Source organism: Condylura cristata, unplaced genomic scaffold (genome assembly GCF_000260355.1).
Source record: "Condylura cristata isolate star-nosed mole 26May11 unplaced genomic scaffold, ConCri1.0 scaffold00008, whole genome shotgun sequence".
In the NCBI taxonomy this organism is placed as follows: Eukaryota; Metazoa; Chordata; class Mammalia; order Eulipotyphla; family Talpidae; genus Condylura; species Condylura cristata.
In genome coordinates this window covers 30,088,349-30,105,758 of record NW_004567109.1, presented here as the reverse complement: position 1 = coordinate 30,105,758, position 17,410 = coordinate 30,088,349, and the positions used below count along the sequence as shown (strand labels likewise).

At 49.9% G+C, this 17,410-nt stretch overlaps 2 protein-coding genes across 2 annotated transcripts in view; one reads left to right on the top strand and one right to left on the bottom strand.

Annotated features, from left to right (window-relative positions):
• Positions 1–1,593: 1,593 nt before the first annotated feature.
• MRPL37 (mitochondrial ribosomal protein L37) lies at positions 1,594–13,833 on the bottom strand. Its single transcript, XM_004679498.2, has 7 exons — positions 13,432–13,833; positions 10,702–10,885; positions 10,497–10,612; positions 7,682–7,867; positions 6,514–6,671; positions 3,616–3,819; positions 1,594–1,941 (listed from the first exon to the last, which is right to left on the bottom strand). The coding sequence occupies exons 1-7, from the start codon at positions 13,775–13,777 to the stop codon at positions 1,864–1,866; spliced, it is 1,272 nt and encodes a 423-aa protein (XP_004679555.1). The 5' UTR covers positions 13,778–13,833; the 3' UTR covers positions 1,594–1,863.
• Positions 13,834–15,691: 1,858 nt separating this feature from the next.
• Positions 15,692–17,410, top strand: part of LOC101634152 (NADH-cytochrome b5 reductase-like) — a 15,436-nt gene continuing 13,717 nt past the window's right edge. Inside the window, exon 1 of the mRNA XM_004679497.2 lies at positions 15,692–15,715. Coding sequence (XP_004679554.1) covers positions 15,692–15,715 — 24 coding nt within the window. The remainder of the gene's footprint in view (positions 15,716–17,410) is intronic.

The following is a 17,410-nucleotide window of genomic DNA, read 5'->3' as shown; positions in this document are numbered from 1 at the left end:
GCTTTCCTCAAGCCTCAAGGTCACCTGCTGTCAGCTGACTCATCGCCTTCGTTCCAAATGCTTGTGGGTTAGGCTGGTTTCCCCTGCAGGGGGACCCTCTTCCAAGGGGCCCAGGGGCTTCAGCCTGCTGAGTCTGGAGTTTTTCACCACTTAACCAAGTATCACCACAGTGGCCTCCAGCTGGACTCCATACAGTCACCCCGCCAACTTATCCTCCCCTCGTCCCCTTGTTCTTAAAAAAAAAAAAAAAAAACCTCTTGGACTCAGCAATTCTGCTGCTAGGAATTTACCCAGTAGCTATGCTGGCAAAAGAACTCTAGGACGCATGAGCAAGGATGCTCACTGCAGCAGTTATTTATAACGCTAGCAACTGGAAACAGCCCAATGTCCTTTCATAGATATTAATGCAGCTGCTCAAAAGAAAGAGGTAGCTCATGGGTATGTATGCAGCAAGACCCCTGTGGCCCCAAGGTGTTAAGTGAACAAAGGGAGGTGCAGAGGTGTCTATAAAAGGAGGGCACTAAGGAGTGGACAGTCATACATTCGTACTACACCCTACATTTCCAAGCTGTGGCTACTCGGGGGGAGAAGACTAGGGGCTACTTGGGTGGGGGTGGCTTGACTTTTATATCTGAGTTCTTTAACTTTCTACTTGTATCACATAATTCCTGTAATATGAAGATTGGCCAACAGCATGGTTTCCCTGGGCCACAGGAACCCTGAGGTGCTCGACATTTAAAGGCCCCTAGTGAGCTGCCCCTTCCAGCCTCACCCAGCAACCTCCCTGTGCTCCCCATTTCCAGGGACTGCTGACCCCCCCAGTTGCTTCACGAATCCTGTTCTGCACCCAGGGCGCCTCTTCGTATTCCACCTTCACACACCACCACCAGCCTCACCAGGTTCCTGGCCCGGGTGGGCCCTCCTGTCCCGACTCCCACCAAGCCTAAAAGGTAAGCTGGAAAGTGGAAAGGGCACAGCCTGGTGATCAGACACGGGCCATGAGGCAGCTTTGCTCTTGTTCTCGAGTTGTGGCCAACGTGACGCGTGCTCCCAGGTCACCTTTCAGGAACCTTCCAGCTGCTGGGAAGTGCGGGTGGCTGAAGGCTCTCAGCAAAGTCCCCTTGCCTGAAGTGTCTCCTGAAGAGTGCACATCGCGACTGGGGCAGGACAAAGGAGGGGAGAGGTTAGCCAGCGTGGCTCCTGAGTGCGCACACACTGGCGCTGGCGAGGTCTAAGGTGCAAACCCAGAGCCCAGGCTCTCCCCCGCCCAGTGCAGACACCTTCACTCTCCTCAGGTTCTGATCTTGAAGGTTCTCCCCAAGCTTTCACCTGCAAATTCCCATCCCCAAGTTTCCCAGGGAGGTTGATGTAAAACACCAAATGTGTCATCTCAGTCCATTAATGGGGACACAAGGGAGACGCCCACCATGAGCCTTCTACCGGATCTCGCAGTCCCTGGAACTGCCCACAGTGTAACCCCAGAAGCACCTAGAGCACCATGAAGTGCTGTGTGATAGGCGCTGGAGCAACATAACTTAAGTCTTTCAGACACAGCAGGTCCTACTAGGCCTGTGTTTCACAAGAAATTGAAACTCAAGTCCAAGGCTTTTATTTGGAGTCACAGAATGGGCTTACGCAGGGCAGCTCAGCCACAGGCAGGCACCTGTGAGGGCAGAGCAGCTCACCACAGAGCCCACCGGCAGCTGTGGGCCTAGCGGCACCCTCAGACCACGCGCAGGATCCAGGGCCCCAGGAGGCTCGTTGCGGCTGGCGAGACCGGCGGGCCCAGCCAGGGCCAAGGCTGCAGGCAGGCCCCTGGCGTGGCAGGACACAGGATCCTGCAGGTCTCTCGGTGATCTTGGCTCATACAGCGCCATGCAGATACAGGGCTAAAAACTTCCTGAACGTCTCTGGCTGGAAACCCGTCGGCCCAACAGGCTCCTGGAAAGAACACAGCCCGTCAGGGCCTGCTATCGGACTGTGAGGCAGCAGTGAAACAGATCAGGTCGACGTAAATCTTAAATGCCTGGGTAAAAACTGTTCCCCTCTCTCCTGGACTTGGCAGCTGGCACTGGGGGGGCATGATGCTCCCCCAGCGGCTTTCAGCCAAGTCATGTGGGCAGTGCCCTGCCCCACCGGTCCCGTCACCTCACCGCTCACTTACAGATGCTCTGTCGCCCTGTGATTCCCGGGGGCGGCAAGCCCTCACTCACTGCACACACAGGCATCTTCTCTGTCTCCCAAGCCCACCCCAGTACTGGAGACCCAGCAGTGACCCCAACCTGACCCCTGCCCTCAGGAGCTTCCAGTCAAGTGTTCCAGCAGTGGTAATAAAAGAAGAGGGCCTCATAATAGAGGTAGGAAAGAGACACTAAGAGAGCAGGGGAGAAGATAACAAACACACTGGATTCCAAACGGAAGAGGCATGTGACTGCCTAAGCAGGAGAGCAGGGTGGGAGCAACGACAAGGAGACGTCAGAGCGCGTGCAGAGGCACGAAGCGGGGCGGGAAGAGCAGCGGAGGACGCGCCAGGGCCTGTGCTGGCCGGAGAGTAGGGAGGGGCAGGTGGGACAGGCGCGGAGGAGAGGAGGAGCCTCCCCACCAAGCCAGGGGGCCTGGTGCTCATGTGGCACTGCGGAAGGGAGACCTGAAGACGCAACGCAGTGAGCGAACTCAGCTGAGAACGGGCGCAGCGGCGGGCGGTGTGACCGCAGGTGAGACAATGGCGTCTGGAGCCAGAAGGGCTCAGCCCTGCGAGGTGGAATCAAGACTGACAGATGCTGGAGAACTCACTGTACCAGTGACGCACTGGTAACGTTCGAGGCTCAACAGTAACTCCACTTAGTGAATCCACTCGGGCCGAGTATGGGCCGCGGGACACAGTTTGTCACGGCTCTGGCGGGGCCTCCCTGGCCAGTCATCCCGGACTGTGCTTGTCCCTTCAGAGTGTCACCGCCTGCCACTGCAGTGTGAATGTATTTATAGAGACTGCCAACCCTACTGCACAGAAAGCAGGCCTGGCCTCTGCCTGCTGGGCACTGGAGTGCTGCAGAGCCTGCATCCTGGGAGGAGCTCCCTGTTGGTGGAAGGAAGAGGTGAACGCATCTCCACAGGCCCTGCCTTCCAGGGCCCTGAGCTCAGTGATGGAGAAACACACACGCGCGCAGCACGGCAGAGTGACTGTGCCGCACGGGCTGCGAGCACACATGAAGCACAGAGTGGGGGAGATCAGGGAAGGCTTCCCAGAGGAGGGGCAATTCGTCTCAGCCTGCAAAGCCAAGCAGAGGATGGACTGAGGGCAGAGAAGTGGGGGAGAACGGAGCACTCTCCTACACAAAAGGTGCAGTAGCTAAGATCCTGAGCTGCTTCAGCATGGGCACACTGGGAGACGTAGGGCGCTGGGCATGATGGGGTGAGGATGTTAGAGGGAAGCGGGAGGTGGGATAACAGCCTGGCAGGTGAAGCGCACGGTTTCCGGTGGGGTGCAGAGATCCTGGCGGCAAGTTCCTGAAGCCAGGGTCCCCTTCCCAGAGCTTCCCTCCCATCCCATCTCACCCCAGGCTCACTCTGGCCAGCAAGTCATAGGCCGGTCCAGGCTGCAGAAGCAGAACTTACCACGATCACCTTCTTTTTGATCACTGGGCGACACCAAAAGTGCTGATAGAGGAGCTGGTCTGCGTCCATCCAGACCAGATTCTTGACACCCTCGTCAGAGGCCAGATCGGTGGTGTTCAGCTGCAACACCAGGAACTGGAAGACCCGGCCATCAGTGGCCACGCTCTGCACGACTACTGGCTGCTCCAAGACCTTAGCGTCATCCTGAGAGGAGGAGACAAGTAAACTAAACCAGAAACCGGGCTGTAGGGATAGCACAGACCAGGCCATTTCTAGCGCAGGCCTTTAAAACAATGCCCACTCCCGCTGAGTGCTTTCACCATGGGCAATGAAAACCAAACGAGTTCAGGGCACTGTCCAGCCTGGCTCTGCCTGGCCTCGGATGCCCTGTGGCTGCAGGCTGCAAGCTCTTCGCCTTGAGCACATGAAATACTAATAATGCCTGCCACTGAGAGGCGCTGACTGGGCCAACCGCATAATATAGGAAGGGGAGCTGGGAGGTTAACGACAGGAGATCCCTCGAGTTCATGGTATTACATGAAGGGGAAAACAATGACATCAGTTCTATTAAATGCTCATCTGGAGAGCCAATGAATACACAAACTCTCATTCGGTTCTCAGTCCATTCGACAGATGAGGAAACTGAGACTCGGCAGTCACAGAGATGTGTGGTGACAGAAGCCAGGCTGGCTGACGCCCCAGCATGCACACCTGCCACGCTTATCCCCAGAGCCTGCCATCCTGAGTGCCCAAGTCTGCAGGCGGGCACCTTCCCTGGGCTCTGTGTTCTCAGTTAAAACTCTGAGAATGTACCAGATTCCCACAGCGTCCACTCCAATGTCAGCATTGGGATTTCGTGGGACAACACATTTACTAATTATCTCTTTCAACTCCTTAGTGACAGAGGTAACACCAGCTACCACTTACCGAAGACCCCTCACAAGGCTGACGTTACTCTAGTCCTGCACACAGCCACCTCCAAGTGCAGAAATGGAGCGATATGCTCCCATGTAAGATGAAGGAACTGAGGCTCAGAGCGGTGGTAGAAGCTGCTCAAGGTTACCCATGAGATGTGAGCTGGGATCAGACCCATGTTATTAAACCACTTAAAGCCTAAATGTTCTGGTTTCCACCTCGTGTCCCACTGTCTCTGAAAGTAGCACCTATTTTCACTCTCAGTAGTGCCCCAGCTTGGATGATAAATCCTATGTTCACCCCATTGAGATTTTGAAGCAATCAGTTTGGTGACAGCTCCCAACAAGCAGGCCCCACAAAGGGGGGTATCCCTGATTCAAAAACGCTGTCTAAATTCACCCTCCAGGGCTGGGTCTGATGTCAGGAAGAGCTAATGTCAGCCCCAGTGTGGGACACACTGGGACTGTTGGCCTTAGAAATACCTGTTCTTAGCAGCATGAGAAATAAATAAAAAGAAAAGTGCCTCTAAGTGTTAGCTGAGAATTCTGTATTGACTCTTTTCTCTCTCTACAGATCAATAAAACTGCAGGTAGTACATAAATTTCTCAGCAATTTTACCTTTTACATGGAATCTCTTCCCATAATTGCTCAACTTCACATCCCCAGGAATAATTTGTACATGGAAGGGTGGGGAAGCCTCCTCTTCTACCAACTGGGGGGCAATTGTGGCAGCATTACTGCCCCTGCTCGGCTGGCAAGAGCTGGCACAAAAGCTACAACGAGCCCGCAGGCTGGGGATGCGGCACGTCACTATACCTCCTCCCCCTGCCCAGAGCTGGGCGTGATCAGCAGCCTCAAAGGTGGAGGAGCAGGCTCCCCACGTGCCCCGCCCCCTCCCTGCCCACCGGCTGTGGGATCTGAGGCAAGTGAGCTCACCTTTCAGAGCCTTCCAGCAGCAGAGAGAGGAAATCAAAGCTTCCAAGGACCGGAAAGACAGGGGCACACAGCAATACACTAACTTTTTATTGTGTTGACCTTGGGCATGTTACTGAGCCTCCCTGAGCCTCAGTTTCTTCATCTGTAAAGTGAAGCTAAGAGCACCCACCACGCTGGGTTATTACAAGGCTGAAAGAAGACAGCTGACTCCTAAATTTCTGTGCAGTGGTTTTCAAACGAGATTGTGACAGCAACACTCATGGCCAGTTTTATCAGGATAAAACCCTCCCAAGTTTCTGATGTAGCAGGTCCAAGGTAGGTCTGAGAATCTGCATTTCCAGCCAAGTTTCCAGATAATGCTATTCCAGGATATTTTGAGAAAGTCCATCCCACTGTCTCCTTAGGATGACCACACCTTCCCAACCCCACCTAGCTCCTAGGCTGAGGAGAATGGAAAGCAATGTTCTGAACCACACCTCCAGGAAGCACGAAACTCTAACCAAAGCCCAGAGCCTGGCAGCAGCTCAGAACCAATCACACTCTCAAATACACACGAGCCCAGGGATCTGGCCCAGGCGTGCTTGAGGCTTCCAGAATGCCCCTGAAGCCTTTGCTCCCAGCCTGGTTTTCCTCCAATCTCATGAAAGCTCTGTGTGACGACCACTCGGTCCGGCAGTCTATACCATCTATGTTCCTGTGGCCCTCTCTTAGAGCCGAGGGGTTACCCCCAAGCGGTACCTTGGGCCCCCAGAACCTGTCCTCACTTGGCAAGCAGGTTTGGGCCATAACGGCCCCCCGGTGGAGCCTGTCTCCTGTTCAGATAGCAACCCTGTGGGCTGTTGTGACCTTCAAATGAGGTAGATTACGTCACTGAACAGCACATAGCAGTCTCCTGGCTCTGTAGGATGGGAAGAAGTGGTTCACTGAAACCCCTCAAAGGAGAGCCCTCATAACCCATTTCTTTCTTTCTTTTTTTTTTTTTTTTTGAGCGGCCTAAGGCAAGAGACCATATAAAGGCCTCGGTGGTGGTTTTCTGCACATACATACCCCATAGAGGAGACGGGCCTGGGCTAGGGCATTACCAAAAGCAAACAGGATCATCTTGGCCCGCAGCTGTTCTGGTTGAAGGCGGTGTGGCCGTACATTGGCTGACTCCAGGAAATAGAGGGTGTGCGGGTAGGGGTACGGGTAGCCCTCCAGGAATCCTGCAAGATACGTGATCAGGTGAGGATGGAAGAGATTCATCAGCCTGCCCAAACCCTGGGAAGCTAACTGCGTCAGCTTGGTGCTGTGCACTAGAGACCTGTTACAGTGGGGTCTCACAATAGCTGGGGCCGGCAAATGTCCCCCCTCTGATCATGTCTAGCTCCTACTATTTCTGAAAATAAAGTTTCACTGGTACACAGTCACTCGTTTACTTAAATCTTGGGTACCTGTGGCAGTGACTCTATGTGACCCGCAGAATCAAAAATATTTACTGCTTGTCTACAGAAAATGCCAACATGTTAAAGGTGACACTTCTGTACCAGATTTAGCCCCACCCTTTTCTCTCTCATTCAAGCACACGAGTGACATGAGCAAGGAGGATAACTTGAAGCCTGTGGTAATTATTTTTTTAAAAAGCAAATCATTTGCAAAATTCAAATGTTATTCATAACGAAAGATTTATCTTGACCCCACAGCTGATCGGCCCAACTCTGGAGCAGAGAATCAAAGCTCGGCACTTGCTCACCTCAGTCGTGACCCTGTGGGGTCTCCCCCTGCACAGCTACGAGGAAACTTGTGGTAAGCGGGGGATCTAAAAAGGGTAAGCTGTGTCAGTAAAAATGCGTGAAAAGCTGGAAGAAAGGGTGGGGAAATGCGAGCACTAGAAATCTCAGGCGGAGATTCAGGCAGAGGCGGCAGGGCACGTGAGTACGGGGACTCAGCACTCACGACGTGCCAAACTCTGGGACTGGTGCCAGGGGCAGAGGCCAAAACCTATGACAGAGCTGCTTCCCAGGAGCCAGAAAGGAAGCCAGCTTTTCAGCAAGTCTCTTAACACCCCCTCAAGCCAGACTCCTTGTTGACAAAATGGGGTAACATAGCTGTCCCACGGGCTACTACCTGGGCCCTAGGGGAAATGCCCATGAAGTGCCTGGACATAGCACGTCCCCCACAGACTTCGGCTCTCACCTCCACGTGGCCTTGCCTGCTGCGCTGCTTTGGCGCTTACCTGTGTCATCTTTCACATCATAAACGTTGCATTCCTGAAGCCCCATAGTGGGAGATATGGGGTAAAAGGTCTCAAAAACATGATTCTTAGTGGCCTCAACCTCCTCGCTGGAGGCAATGGGTGGCAGAGGATCCTTGGCATTCAGTCGGGCTCCACTAGAACCATGCACCTGAAGGAGAATAGACTCTACAAGAAGGAGAAAGAGCATCAGCCTAACCTGGTCCATTCAGGAAGCCTTCATCTTGCCACGCCCTTCCCAACAAGGCTCCTTTTATAGTTTTTCTAAAAGATCAGTCTAATCACAGAAAGCAAAATCATGGGTTAGTCCTGGAACTCCTGGGAGGGCCTTGACAAGGCATCCTTTTTCCTGTATTCCCTTTCCAATGACCACGAGACCTGGTGGTCTCTGTGGGTTCACGGGTGCCCCACACAGATCTCACCAAGCACCTTCTTGAGACCCAGAGATGAGTGTGTTGCTCTCTGCTCACAAGGAACTCTCCAGATAGGAAGTGCTACAAGTATGAACCATGCTGGAAGTCAGGTGGAGGGGAAAACTGACCTCCTCTGGGAGGCCTGGGGAGTGTCCTCCAAAAAGTTTAATGCCTTCAAACTAGGTCCTGAAGGATGAGTAAGAGCAGTTTCTCAGCTTTGGCACAACTCACATTTGGACCAAAGAGACAATTCTTCGGTGAGAGAGGCTCTCCGGGGACTATAGGATGGTGCACTGTATCCCTGGTCTCTACCCGCTAGCTCCCGGAGAACTGCCCTCATCACCCTTCCACTCCAGTTCAAGGCGTGACCATCAAAAATGTCTCCAGACACTTCTAAATGGCACTGTGAGGGCAAAATTGCCTTGGCTGAAAACCGCTGGGTGAGAGCTTCCCAGGCAAAGGGGAGGACAGCAGCCTAGGCAGGAAGGACATCAGCGGCAAGGCACACGTGCGCACCATGGCAGAGCTCCGCGCGCTACATCGAGAGGCGAGAGCGTGAGATGGTAAGAAAGGAGGTGGAGAGAGAAGCACTGACACTAGAGGCTGAGGGAAAGGCTTTTATGCCAGGAGTGAGAGTGAAGGAAAGCAGGCCATCAGGAAGCCCAGCTGAGGTCGGGGCAGCACTGTGCCACACAGAGGAAGATGTAGGTACATGGACAGCAAGCCCGCCACTGTGCCCCCGTGCCGCTGCCCTTCAGAGGTCCTCACACCCCCGTCTGAGAAGTGCCTCATAAGACTCCTCCAGAGTGGTCTCCTCTCAGGAGGCTCCGTGGAGGTGCTTGGGTTTTTAGAAATAGGCACATCACCACAGGATGGTAATGCATCAAGGCAGCTGAACTTGTATGTCTAAAAACTGGTTTGACGGACACCACTGTCACTTAACTAGCCTTTCTTACTTGGTATGCAGAAAAAGGACACTAACTGGAGATGAATAATTCTGATCTGCTTGTTAAAATAAATCATCCTCACACCTCAAGAATAGTTTTCTAAAGTATTTCCTGTTTCCTCACATACAATCTGCAAGCAAGATAAATGTGCCTGGACCTCTCCTAACCTTGGGTTTCAGAGTCTCCCCACAGACCACTCTAGTGTGGTTTCCAATTCAATTCCCTCCACATCCCTCCTCCAGTGACAGCTCCAGATGGGGCCGTTTAATTAGAGGTAATACTTGATGATGGGCCAACAAGTACTCCTCTATTAATGAGGTTCACTAATTTCCTTAGTGGTGCCATTACCTCTGCAAAGCTGACTCCTTGCCAGGAAGTCCATACTCAAAGGGGCAAGATGGAAAATCTGACCACGCAGATGTCCTGAAAACCCCAAATTATTCCACAGCTGGTTTCCCTGCTCTTGCAGTCCCCAATGAGAACACCTGTATTCTCTGAACCTCCCCTGCCTGAAACACCGGAGATAAGCTATTCATTCACCCGTCCCTTCAGTCAGCACCTATTATCTGCCAGAAACTGTTAGATACTGTAAACAAATTGGATAAGACATGGTTCCCACCACCAGGAGATTGCAGTTTAGAGGGACAGACAGAAAAGATAATTAATAGATAATTATAATACAGTGTAATATCCACTCTGATAAAAACAGGCATAATGACCATAAGGTAACAGCTAATCTAGCCTGGATTCACATACAAAGGAAGCTTCGGTAGAGTCACGCTAAGTAGCAAAATTTACCCAAATGAGGAAAGCAGAAAAGACCATTCCAGATGAGTATACAGTACATCAAAGGCTCAAGGTATAAAAGCCTGACGCCTAAAGCCTAAACCCTGCACTAATACAGAGTTCTCCCCCCACTGTAAGTGTGGGGTGGGGTGATGCATAGAGCTGGAGATACTAGAAAGAGTAGTTGGTGGCCAATTCACAGAAGACCTTTGATACCATGATAAATGAGCTAAACTTTTGGGAGGCTGCAAAGGATTTGAAATGGAAGGACATAAAAGGACTTGCACTTTAGAAAGCTCACTCTAGCAGCTGTGTGCAAAGTAGTCTTGAAGAAAGAGAAAGGCATGGGGTAAGAACGCTTCTACAGTAGGATGTGAGCTTTGTGAAGGAGACACTGTATGTGCGTTGTTGATCCTTCGCTTCAACACTGAGACCCTCATACACATTCCATAGATATGTCTGAGTTAACTGTCTTGGAAAGAAGTGATTTTAAAAGTTGCTGGGCTAAGTCTAACAACATTAAAGGAAGTGTCTTGGACAATGAAATATGTGGGTGAAGATAGGTATGGCAGAAGGGGGAGAGGGGATATGAACTGGGGATAGGAATTAGAGGGGAAAGATAAAGACTTTTTGGAACACAAGATAACCAACCTCGATTCCAGGTGGCAGACAACAATTGGTTTTTAGCACAGATCCGTCTAGTCAGGGAAGGATGCTTGAGAATCTGGGATTTGCACAGTTGTATCAGACTCTCCATAATGACTGGGCTTGGAGAAAAACAAGAAGAGACATTTGGAGACCTAACACAACATACTGACTTCAAGATTCATCCCTTACTGACTTAAGGGATACTTACCAGTAGGTCTCTCTCTCAGGGATGTCTTCAGTGGAGTGCCAGAGACGGGCATGAGAGATCACATTCAAAACATGTTCATCTTGGTTCTCTATGTGGTTCCTTGGATCATCAACAAGGCTGAGCACTTTCCCAGGAAGGCCTTCTATCAACTTAGCTTTAGTAAGCCAGAGGGCCTGCTTTACACCTTTGGGTGAACAGTCACAAAAGAAGACAATGAAAAAAGAAAAAAAGACAATTTAGGAAAAGATACTTCAGCCTGCAAGGTAGCATCTTGAAGAAAGAGCTGCCTTGGCAAAGACACAGGACTTGTCCTGTCACATCTGAGGGGTCAAAACTAAAACTGAAGAATTGAAGCTAGAAAAGGCAGATTTCAACTCAACTGAACAGTGACTGATGCTAACTCCCTCACCTACCTATTTTTAATTTAAACCAACTGTGTTGTAAAATTGATGTAAGATGCCCAAAATACCTTTCAGGAAAACATGGAGTTTAAATAAACTAAATTAGATTTGACTCAGACTACTTTGTTGTCTTTAAACACTAAAACATTTCAGCTATTCTCAGTGGGATGGGCAATGGAGTCAGGTCAAAACTCCCTAGCTTCATTTTCCCCACACCTCATTTCCCTAAGGGAGAAATGACATAGCCCAAGGATATAGGCATTAAGTCCTCATACCAGTACTTCATCCTTTGATCAAAGTTAACACTGTATTCTTTTCAAATTTTATGCTTACAAGTTGACAAGAAGCCTGGTGACTGCTTTGGCTGGGAGGTTACCCATCTCTGTTGGAAAAATACCACTCTGACTCAGGAACAAATTACAAATCTTCTGAGAAGCTACTGTTTGGGTTTAAAGAAAGCCTAAGACACTTCGGGAGACACCCTCAGGCAAGTTCTTTGGTGGTAAAAAATGAAAGTCAATGTAGGGTAATGAGATTTTTCACTTTGAGGCTAAAATGTCAGAAATACAAATATTTAGAAATGTACCTTCAGGATTTTATGGTGTGGCAGCAAAAACCCTAGCCAAGAGAATTAGGTCATCTGTGATTTAGTTCTGACACTACCATTGTTCCTAAACTTGATAACATACAATATTTAGATTTTATGGTTCACTAGTAAATGAATAAAATAAACAGGCACACTTGGAGCATCAGTGCATGTAGAAGTTATATTTACACTATTGTGTATTAAGTGCAATAGTATGTCTTTCAAATTGCACATACCTTCATTTAAAAGTACTTTATTATAAAAAATAAAATCAAGCTCACCATCAACTGAGACTTCAGCAAGCTGTACTTTCTGTGGACAGTCTCGTGGGGTTAAAAAAAAAAAAAAAGACACAGCAATATCTGAGAAGCACATAAAATAAAGCTCTCCAAAATAAGGGATGCCTGTAATTGGAACGGCCACTTGCTGAGCAGCACTAGCTACTCTGTGCCACAAGTTTTATCTACAACAAATGTATGGGACTTTATTGGAAAAGAGGATGAAACTCAGAGACTAAGGAATTTGTTTCAAGTTACACACCTTGTAAGTGATGGTCTGGGAGGAGAATCTAAGTCTGTCTACCCTAAGACCCATGGTCTATTTTCCCAATTTGCTTCTCTAGCCCTGTATCTTAGAGTTTTGTCAGGCTTTCCAGAACCTTTTGGCTGCATATGATGAAATCATAGACTAGGTAAAACAAGTATGATCTTAATTTCTAAAATACTTCTAATACATTCATCTATGTGATAATTTACCAGAGTCAAATAGGGTGTCACCTCTTGTGAGGTCCTTCACATAACCCTGTGGACACTGGAAGTGTTTAAAGGCTGGAAAACGTTAAGTGGCTTAAGAAATTGGCTAGTTGACCTTTTCAAATCTAGAGTTTATTCCCTGGCTTAATTTCCATATTCTGCCAGGTTTTTCTTCCTAATTACTCCTTGAAAAATACTGCCCCCACTTACCTTGACCATTTTGTTTTCAGGAACTAACATATCCCCATTCTGATTTGGGGACTAAGGAAGAACAAGGAAAGGGATTCTCAATGAACAGACACACTCCCCCTACCAGCAAACCTTAGCTTATCATTTTGATCTGTTGTGTGAGAATGGAAGTGGCTAGAAGGCTGTTTATTCGTTATGGTGGTTGTTTTACTGTCTTTGAAAATAGCTCAGCCCTGACCTTTGACAAAAAGTCACTGAGGAAAACCAGATTGCAGCCCTGTCTTCACTAGTTACCCACAGTGTACCTGTGGACAAATCTTTTTCTCTTCCTCACAATTATCAATCCTGGGAAATGAAGCAATTGGACAGGACATTAAGCCCTCTTTCTCTGTCTTTCGACATCACAGTCTCCTTCCCTCTATTTCTTAAATGTACAGTTACATCCCCAGGGTGTCAAGAGCTGCAAGGATCAACGTGGACCCAAAGCGTCAAAACCATTCATTTCCCATTAAGTGGAGGCTCAGGAAGTTTCAGTCACTTGCTCAAAATTCTCAAGTTAGAGGCAGGGCTAGGGCTAGAAACCAGACCTCTTTACCTAGCCACGCAAACTCTCTAACTCTCCCTCACACAACTCTAAATATCCCACTTAGTCCTGACAATTCTCAGAAGACAGGAATCACTATCGGCTCCATTTAGCAGACGAAGAAACCGAGACCACGGTTTCAAAGTCTTGAAGGAGGCCATAGAGGATCAATGCTGAGCAGAGAGGCAAGGGAACCCTTCGGGCTTCACTGGGCCTCACCCTCGAGGAGGCGGCTACGCTGGTGAAAGACGTGGCAGGCCTGCTCCTTGTATAGAGGCTGCTCATGAATCGGAGGCAAGCGGCGGAACTTCGGGTGTGTCCAGCCAGGGTCCCACGGCGGGAAGACCGGCCGCGCTAGCCCAGGCATGAAGTGCATCTTCCCCGCGTAGGTAATGGGCTCCAGTCCAGGGATTTCGTACACTCTGTCCTGGGGTGCAGGCGGGGGCTTGCGCGTGGAGCGCACGCCCCACTCGTACGCCCCACGACTCGGGACCTCACCACCCCCAAGGCTGAGCCTCCGGGTGCGACCTAGAGCCCGCCTTGCGGGACCCGATGCCAACGCCATACCGATCTGGCGTCCTCAATACCTCCACCTGGGCGCCGCCATATTCCCGCTCGCAAGACCTGCTGGGAACGAAAGGGGTCGAACGCCAAGGCTCACTTTGTGAGTGGCAGCCACTTGAACCAATCACAGCCAAGGCATCCTTGTTTTGTCCCACGCCTCAGGCGGTTCTCATTTCCTCATAGGGGGAGCTGCTAGTTATTCCCCGCCTCCCTGGTGGGAAGTGGAGTGGGTGAGAAACCTGGAGAATCCGCTAGTGAGGGGGAAGCGCGGGAGCGTAGGTGAGTGGTCGTGGTAGAAGGCGGGGCGGGACTAGAGCGAGAACACCAGGACTTCACACCTGAGTTCAGGACCATCTTGACCCACTACAGACACTTATCCTTTGGACCGGGGACTTCTCTCTGAGCCCCGTGTTCCTCACAGTAAAAAGTAGGTATAGAAATGCCTAAGCTAGTCCACACGGAGAGGGTGTACTGTAAATTTCCTTTCCTCTCCCCACACTTCTCTTTACCCCGGAGGCTTTTCCCGCTGCCCGCCCCCCTGAGCCGGAGAGTGGCCCAGGCTGCCATACCAAACTTGCACCCCCAACTGCTCGGACTGCAGGGCTCTTCCCCAGCGCCAGAAGTGAGTCCTGTCTTCGTTGGTATTTCCCTTTCCTCCTCCTAGAGACAAGGACTGACCCATAGAGGTGTTGCGTTGCTCCTTGCACTATTATTTGTCAGGTGTCCCTTGTGTCAGGTTCTGTGCTGAGCATCACTATTTACAGGTTTGCACGGGGGCAGTTCATTTTGGACGGCTAGGTACAAACCTGATCACAGAGGAAATGAAAAAAAAAATGTGGGAAAGACAGATAACATGTAAACAGAAGTACTGTAAACAAGCAGTTGCAGTGCACACACTATTCCTTTTCCCTACTTACTCTCTTTAGCATTTGACAGTAACATGTTTTCAATTTAAGGCTTGTTTAATCACTGTCTTTCACTAGAGTGCAAGCTCTATGAGTGCAGGGGTGTGTTTCTTCACAGCTGTCAACCCTGTGTGCAGAGACCGCCCCTCTAAAACCAGTGATACAAAGTAAGAGAATTTGGCAAGCCCTGATCAGGGAGAGCTTTGGAAATGGGGAGCTGCTCAGGGTTGTTAATGAGGGAGCTGGTGTGCTGACAGATGTGTAGGGGAAGATGGAAACCCATCCTTTAGGACCTTGGGAGGTGCCGATGTAAATAGTGATGGGAAGCAGATGAAGTGGAAAAGATCCTAAAGGTTAAGATTGTGGTGAGTGGGGCCCTTCCTGGTGGTGCAGTGGGTTAAAACACAGCCCTGTGAGGCTATCTGCAGCCACTGTAGCCTGAGTTCGACCCCCAGTCAAGGAGGTGACCCACACAGCAAAGCAGACCTCTCCTGTCTAGCCCACTGCTCCCCTCAGCAGGGTATTTCAGCCAACCAGCCTTTCTTTGCCCCACTCTGTGTCTGGTGAATCCTTTCACCCTGTACTTGTGGTCAGTACCACCTAAATAAATACAATCTTTAAAAAAAAAAAATAGATTCTGGGGAGTGGTTGGCAACCAATAACAGGACTTTCCTGTCCTCTAGCAGATTGTCTGTTTGCCTGTCCGCAGTTCCAGAATTTGACCCACACCTTGATCCTAGCACTTTCTGCATGAATGAAATTAGTACCTTTGGGAAGTTTCCCGGTGCACATGGAATTCATTGACAGTTTGATAGTTCAGCCCTGTTCTGTGCCAGCTCAGTGCCAGATGCTGGAAATTATAGATGAAGATACATTGTACCCTGCCCTCTAGAAGTCCTGGGGCATTGGCCAAGGCACATGTAGCAGTCTTAACCACTTTTGGCTGCTGACCTGGGCACAGATTTATCCTCTGTGCTTACAGAGGTCTGTAAGCCTCTGCTTACCTGGCCATGGTTTGCATGCCTTTTGGGATAGTGAGTGAGGCAGTACAAAGCACTTTGCACAGACTCTGACCCAGTAAGTGGCATCTATTGTTATAACAACTATCTGTTTAGTGAATGACTCTCCCACTAGACCAGGAACTTCAGGGCAGGGGTGAGTGTCACTCACTGTGCTCCCCAGGACCTCTGCTGCAGTAAATGCTCAGCCCCTGCAGAGTAAGTGTCGCTAGAATGAATGGAAGGAAATCAAAGACTGGAGCTCTTAGAAGTACTTGCATTTTAGAGGAATGATATTTACATCAAATAGTGTTCTGTGACATCAGACTTGCCCTCCTGCTCTCAGACAAGATGGAGGGAACAACCTCTTTTGCTGTGCCTGTAAAATTGTAAGTGAATAGTTTGCTTGCAGATATGACAGTCAGGTCTACTCTACGCTGTAATTCTACGCTGTGGAATCCCACATGTAAATATGGAGAACCTCGATAAGCCCCAACTGCCTTCCCAGAAGCATCTCAAAATAACCCTATCCATTCACTTTTTTCTCACTGATCTGTTCTTCAGACCATGTTTACCTAATAGTCCTAAAACCAAACTCCCTTCCCTTTCCTTCCTTCCCTTTCTCCTGCCATGTAACAGGTGTACTTTTAAAGAGCTGCTACGATGTTTCACAAAATGAATTGAAAGCAGATTTCTACCCTCACAGAGTTCACGGTCTCAGGGAGTAGAAAGACATGTAAACAGACAGGTCATTTATGAACAGTGGGAGACACTATCAGGTAGAGATTCGTGCCTTTGCAAAGTATTGTGCCCCCACCACTATGTCCAGGGCTGGAGCGGGTGTGGTGCGTGCTTGCTGGAGGGCGAAAGCGCGCCAGCCTTCACAGAGGCTCCAGCGCATCCTGATTTGTGCCCTCTGCCCCTTTGGTGTCTGTTACCCAGCTCTCTGTCTGCAGACTCACGTACCCAGACCGCTGTGATCTAACTGACACCCGGATCTTGCACTTAGAAGCCTCATGGGTACTCGTCAGTCCTCAAACCTAACTGTTCAGTCTTCTCTTCCCCTAAAACTCAACTTCTTGATCTCACTGGCCACCCAAGGACCCACTCCAAACACCTGGATGTCCCGTCACCCCCTTTCCCCCCTCATTCCCTCGCCATATCGCTTGGTCTCTAAGTCCTATTAGTTGGTCTCTATGTCCTATTAACTGTTTATATAGTTGACCCATGTCCTCTTACTCCCCCTGAAGCTGCTTTGGTCCAGTGTTCACGGCATCTCGCCTGGACTGTCACAGTCTCCTGTTTTCCTGTGGCTGAGGAGCAATATGTTCTGACACCAGACAAATTGAAGTTCAATCCCGGTGCTGCCATTTTAGGAGCTATGTGACCTTGGGAAAGTTATTAAGCCTCTCCAGGCCCCTCTTCCTGTCCCTTCTAGTACTGACCTTGTGTTAAAGATTAAATGAGTTACAGCAATTTGGTGAGTGACTCACCATCAATGCTGAGTGAAAAAAAAAAAAAAAACAAACGAAGAATACAGGGTGATTCTAGCCACACAAAGGTAAGAACAGGGCAGAGCTGACTGTAGTGGTTAAGGTTGCCACCAAGGTGGCAGGACTAAGGAAAAGCAAGGGAATGATGATACAAAAAGCTGCAGGTGGCTGCTAGGGTGGGTGGCTGTGAGCAGGAAGAGACAGACTAGCAGCATCTAGGCTGCTGGCAGGGTGCTTT